The 6,208-nt window shown below is 40.9% G+C and overlaps 2 protein-coding genes across 2 annotated transcripts; both read left to right on the forward strand.

Moving 5' to 3' along the window:
* The first annotated feature begins 649 nt into the window (after positions 1-649).
* Positions 650-1,417, forward strand: LOC127977514 (small integral membrane protein 30-like). Its single transcript, XM_052582406.1, has one exon. The coding sequence runs from the start codon at positions 718-720 to the stop codon at positions 898-900; it is 183 nt and encodes a 60-aa protein (XP_052438366.1). The 5' UTR covers positions 650-717; the 3' UTR covers positions 901-1,417.
* A 1,276-nt stretch (positions 1,418-2,693) lies between these two features.
* LOC127977522 (probable G protein-coupled receptor 85) lies at positions 2,694-5,882 on the forward strand. The gene is made up of 2 exons (XM_052582420.1): positions 2,694-2,854; positions 3,966-5,882. The coding sequence occupies exon 2, from the start codon at positions 4,124-4,126 to the stop codon at positions 5,255-5,257; it is 1,134 nt and encodes a 377-aa protein (XP_052438380.1). The 5' UTR covers positions 2,694-2,854; positions 3,966-4,123; the 3' UTR covers positions 5,258-5,882.
* Positions 5,883-6,208: the final 326 nt, after the last annotated feature.

Below are 6,208 nucleotides of genomic sequence, written 5' to 3' on the forward strand. Positions count from 1 at the left end.
CTTGCAGATTTCTGTGTGCTATCTGGGTAATCCAGGCAGGTTATGGAATTAAAGTCTCTTCAATGTTAACCACAGACATTATTTCTTCTTGTAAATCGTAAACCATGTTATGTGAAACATAAACTCAGTGTATCATAGGCCTACTTATTTAATTAACTTATTTGAATATTTGAAACTTGTTTCTCATTAAAGCAATGCTTAAAATAATACAGTGCCACGGTAGTTATCATTTGGAGCTGGTTTTGCTGGTGATCCAGCCACCATGTTCCAGAAACTCTTAACCAACATTAACTAGTATTATTAGCAGGCAGCTAGTTAGCTAGCTAGTAACCAGCTATTATGTTCCAATCAGCTTAAAATCACCAAATACATTTTTTAAATATTTTGCTACAAAAAAAAACACATTTGTGCGCCTTTTTCGTGTGAAATTCCTAGTGAGGGAAGAAATTACGAATCCTATTATTGCAACGTCTTAGCTCATGAATATTAAATAGCCTACGCCAATGGAGACGCCATCCAATAGTGAAAAATATTATTATTGTGATTCTGACGTTCCGTCTTTACTTTCCAATGGCTCGTCCGTCCTAGCTTTTGAATATTAGTCACTAAACCTTTCCCATAGTAGTTTTCGTAAAATCAGGAAATGCAGCGAGATCACCTGACGTGTCGTCACTGCTGTTGCGCTTCTCTCCACGCAAGTCGCAACTGACCAACAACATGGCTCCCAAAGACCAAAATCTACGCATGGTGCTCTGCCTTTTTCTCCTGACGCTGGTCCGCACCGCCGAGGCGTTTGACGGAGGAGATGCGGCGGCTTTACTGCTGGGCGCCACAGTGACGCTCGTGGGAATCTGCGCGTGCCTGGGCTGGTACGCGCGCACACGAAACGGCCAGTTTTGATGACTACCTGCTCATCAAGGCCTCATCCGGAAATGTGACTGAGTGCATAAAGACTTTCATGCATTTATGCTGCAAATAATTGGTAATGCGCGCAGAGGAAGGACCTATATGGATAATATGAGCTATTGAAATATTCCTTGATGAATTATCCTCATTGAGTCACTTATATTGGACACTGGACACTTCCTGTCTTGGTGGACCATGTGGGACCATGTTCTACAACTGCATCAGCGTTAAAAAGCCCATTAGATTATTACTGCATGACAACAAGATCACATTCTCTGAAACATTTATATGTGACTTGAACATACCGGTGGACATGATGTTGGTCTCCTGTAATTTTACAGTCACTGCAAGACAATCTGCTTCCAGTTTCAACTGCGTGATAAAAGCACTGTTATGAATTGTTAATTGGCTAATGTCTCTGTCTATATAAAGCATTCAGTGTCAATTGGCTTTAAAGGAAGGTGATGCTGCCTGCTTTCTGTGTTTTTGTTAATAAATTGTGTAAACTGAATGTGCCTATCGTGTTCACTTATGAGACTGTACATCTTTTGCAAACTGAATAGAACAAGTTTGAAGTTGCATGCATTAAAATCATATTCACTGTGTGAATATGATTAACAAATTATTAGTTGTGGAAACAAGTGCTTTTTTTGTTTTCTTTGCAAAATGTGCTCTAAAATGATCAGGATATACAAAATGTACAGTATTTAGACATGCAAGTCATTCCTTCTGTGTAATTTCATTAGATAATTAATTATCAATATATGTGAGATTTATTTTCAGAATGATGAGCACAGTCACAAAATATTTCACAAAATTGTTTTAATTCGAAAGCATAAACATTAAGACAAAAAAGGGGTCTTAACAAATGTTTGTCAAAGATTTGTGGATCATACCCATAGCTGATGTATTTTGCTAGGACACCTGTACGCACTTTACACATACATTTATCTGAAGCAACTTACACTGCAAAAAGGATGCTTTTTTATTTTATTAATTTTTTTTTATTTTATTTTTTATTTTTTATTTTTTTTGCAAACAGTTCATGCATTCATTGGTAACTGAACCCAGGACTTAGGTTTTGTTAATACATTCTTCTCTAACTCAGGACTAACTGGTAAAAGGTTTTCACAACCATTTTACATTATATATAATGTTTTAAAATACATATTTTTTTATTATAAAGGTTAAAGTGTTCAAAAAATACTTTTGTTTTTGCTGTATGTCCAGTGTCAAATATGCAACAGAATGAGACAACCATCTTGTTTCTTATTCAGGGCTATGATGTGCATCAAACACTATAGGCCATGCCAATTATTTATGATGTGTAAGTGTATCCTGTGCTACTCGCTTTCTCTGAGCACATTAAAATACGCAATGAAAGTAATGATAACCTGACTAGATTGAGTTCAAGTTTAGAGTCTTGTTTGTCAAATGCATAATATTTAAAAGGTGCCTTCACAATAAATACATAAAGGCCACTATTATTTTCACTCTTCTATTTATGTATATGTGATAGATAGATAGATAGATAGATAGATAGATAGATAGATAGATAGATAGATAGATAGATAGATAGATAGATAGATAGATTGATTGATAGATAGATAGATATTGCAGTGCATAAGATAAATACAGTGACACTACTGACATAATACAGATACAGTATACACAGTAAACATTTATTAAAACACATGCGATGGCATATATGACACTATTACACTCTGATAATGGGTAAAAAGGATCCGTGATGCTGCTGCACCCATCAGTGCAGATGCTGCTGCTGGGATCACAAATAGCGCCAGTGCGCATGCGCCATCCGCACCGTTTACTGTATAATCACAGTGGGGGAAAAGAGAAGGCAACAAAACTAAACCTTTTTTTTTACTGCTAAGTGAATGCTGCCATGTAAATAACCGCCAGGGAAACAAAGGGGGAATATCAACAGGTATGTTTTTAATTGATATTTTACAGCGCTGTCTCTGTTGCACTCGATATTTGCATGCATGTATTTGAAGGAATTGCTGTGCCTATAATGGACGCTCAGCCATCCAGAAATCATTCCGATTTAAAAAGGAAAGGGGAAAATAGATCGTTTGTGTACTAAAATCGCACGCAAACACCCTAAAGATCCTCTATCTGTTGCTTATTTTGACGCGATGCTCTGAAACGTGTTCAATGGTGGATGTTTTGGGAAAAATGCAACTGGATACACAAAGGCTTATTATTTTATTATAGAGAAAGGCTCTTCGTGCATTTAATATGAAAGAAACGGGAAGCTATTTAACAGAGTCGATTTATAGATGCCATCCATTGTTTATTTTTTTTTTACTCGAATTCGTCGACATACCAATACTAATAAACAATAAATGTAGGTTAGAGGAAAAAAATAGAAATGCAATTCTTAAGCTTGAGCTTATTTCACCCAAATGACTTGCATTAAATTCTTGTTTCTCTATGAAAGAGAAAGACAAAAATAACCTATATGTATTTAAGATATAAAATGATGCATTTCTTCATATTCCTGTTCATGACTGATTTGATTCACGATTGATTTTACACCGTATCATGATAAACAGAGGGAATGAACACGATCAGATTCTGCAGGATCTTTGGGTGTGATCAACAGCTTTTCTTGCTGCAATTTGACAAATGTTACTTTTGGATAAGGGGATAACAATCATTATATTTCAAGTCTTTTTCCATCGTACCACGGAGGAATACGCCTCTAGACAGATGTCTAGTCGTGGTGATGAGCATCTTGTCGACTCCACTCTGTTCTTTGCCGTTATTTATTTAATTTGCTGTGGAAAGGGGGGGATGTTGGTGATGTTGATGTCTGTTATTTTAACCAGGATTTATGTTGGTGTCCAACGCTGAATCCTTGTGTTGAATTAAGCAACTGTATGAGCTTGGCTCAGACGGCATACCGTTGCAGCCGCAATTTCTTATGCAATTAGAAAAGCAATCTCAATGACAAAAGAAATGAGCAATGCAATGCAAAGCCCCCTAGATTGTTTTGTGTGAGCGAATCCTAATGGGTGGATCATGTTTTTCAGGAATCCTTTTAGGTGTGATGAGACAAAGGAACAAAGGATGTCTTAGAAGAGAGGCAGCGACGAACAAGGCTGGAACCTGCTTCAAAGCACACCAGATGGATATATCGCTTCCTCTCCATCCAGATCATGATACTTGGCTAAAGCTTTAAGCATTCTCTATGATCCCTTCTCCATCTATGGCGAACTACAGCCATGCAGGGGACCACAACATCTTGCAGAATGTCTCTCCGCTTGCCACTTTCCTTAAACTGACCTCCCTGGGTTTCATCATCGGCGTCGGCGTGGTCGGAAACCTCCTGATCTCCATCCTGCTGGTCAAAGACAAGAGCCTTCATCGAGCACCCTACTACTTCCTTCTGGACCTCTGCGCTTCGGACATCCTCCGCTCGGCCATCTGCTTCCCCTTCGTGTTCACCTCCGTCAAGAATGGCTCAGCCTGGACTTATGGCACACTGACCTGCAAAGTGATTGCCTTCTTGGGCGTGCTCTCCTGTTTCCACACTGCCTTCATGCTGTTCTGCGTTAGCGTGACGCGGTACCTGGCCATCGCCCACCACCGCTTTTACACCAAGCGGCTGACCTTCTGGACATGCCTGGCCGTCATATGCATGGTGTGGACTCTGTCGGTAGCCATGGCGTTCCCTCCAGTGCTGGACGTGGGCACATACTCCTTCATCCGCGAGGAGGACCAGTGCACCTTCCAGCACCGCTCCTTCCGCGCCAATGACTCGTTGGGCTTCATGCTGCTCCTTGCACTCATCCTCCTGGCCACCCAGCTTGTCTACCTCAAGCTCATCTTTTTTGTCCACGACCGCCGAAAGATGAAGCCGGTACAGTTTGTGCCCGCCGTCAGCCAGAACTGGACCTTTCACGGCCCGGGGGCGAGTGGCCAAGCCGCAGCGAACTGGCTTGCCGGCTTCGGCCGGGGCCCCACGCCTCCGACCCTGCTGGGTATCCGGCAGAACAGTAATGCGGCGGGCCGCAGGCGTCTGTTGGTGCTGGACGAGTTTAAGACTGAAAAGAGGATAAGCAGGATGTTCTACATCATTACCTTCTTCTTCCTGAGCCTGTGGGGACCCTACCTGGTAGCCTGCTATTGGAGGGTGTTTGCCCGAGGCCCTGTGGTCCCGGGAGGCTACCTGACGGCGGCCGTGTGGATGAGCTTTGCCCAAGCGGGAGTCAACCCCTTCATCTGCATCTTCTCTAACCGGGAGCTTCGGCGATGCTTCAGCACTACACTCCTGTACTGCAGAAAATCCAGGTTACCGAGGGAACCCTACTGTGTTATATGAAGGTTTGGTGTCATTTCTTGTTTATCCGATGTGGTTTTTGTTTGGATGCCCTGGTTGGTCAGGGATGTGTTCAATTGTACAGCTCTCTCCTCCTCCTGTTCCTCTCACTCCCTTTTCGAGGCCTGTAGTTGAACCATCTGAATGGAATAAGATGATTAATGGACAAAGGACAAGTCCCGCGTTTATGTTCTAGTAAACAACCAATGCGAAAGGCCATTTAAAACCCAATACGCAAAAAAAGAAGAAAAAAATATCTAAAAAAAATATAAAACAAAATGGAAAGAAAAGAAAAAATGGATACGTCAAGAAGTGACTGATCTTTGCTTTGGATATCTGGAAGACTCTGGAAAGGGTGTAAAGAAATCAAACTGTTACCTTAAGGAATCATTGGAATTTGTGTCTAAAAAGTTGCACTAATGAGAAGACCTGAAGATGCTTTTATTTGCTCCGTTGCATTGCAAGGATGTCTTGTTTTTCCCAAACTGAAATACGAATGCTTTAATCTGAAACAGACTTCTCTTTCACTGTAAGTAAACAAAACATGTGGGGTGACTAACTGTTGGAATACACCTTCACGAGAGGATAAATTGGTTTAAATGTAAGTGATATCTTTTTTCCTTTTAGGGTGGGGATGGGGCGGGCTGGTGGGCGGGCCTTAAGAGGGCGGGGATTGTCGTGTGGTTTCCGGAATTGCAACTTAAATTATTTTCTGTAGTTTTATGATCCATATGGTATGTCTCTGTTGTCTGGCAATGTTATTTTCTTATCTCATTTTTCTAAGTCTAAAAACTAATGTTTGAATTTTAAAACGTTGCTCTTGAGAACCTTGTACTTAAACTGACAGTGGAGAACCAGTTAAGCTAAGTTCAGTGTGGCATATCCATGTACCCGAATACGCAAATTTTGTTACAGATACCACTCCAGCTGTTCTTGCCTTAATGGTTCTGGTGT

Source organism: Carassius gibelio, chromosome A4 (assembly GCF_023724105.1).
Source record: "Carassius gibelio isolate Cgi1373 ecotype wild population from Czech Republic chromosome A4, carGib1.2-hapl.c, whole genome shotgun sequence".
In the NCBI taxonomy this organism is placed as follows: Eukaryota; Metazoa; Chordata; class Actinopteri; order Cypriniformes; family Cyprinidae; genus Carassius; species Carassius gibelio.

Coding starts and splice junctions, on each gene's coding strand:
- LOC127977514 (XM_052582406.1), top strand. CDS start 718: ATGGCTCCCAAAGACCAAAATCTACGCATGGTGCTCTGCCTTTTTCTC.
- LOC127977522 (XM_052582420.1), top strand. CDS start 4,124: ATGATCCCTTCTCCATCTATGGCGAACTACAGCCATGCAGGGGACCAC.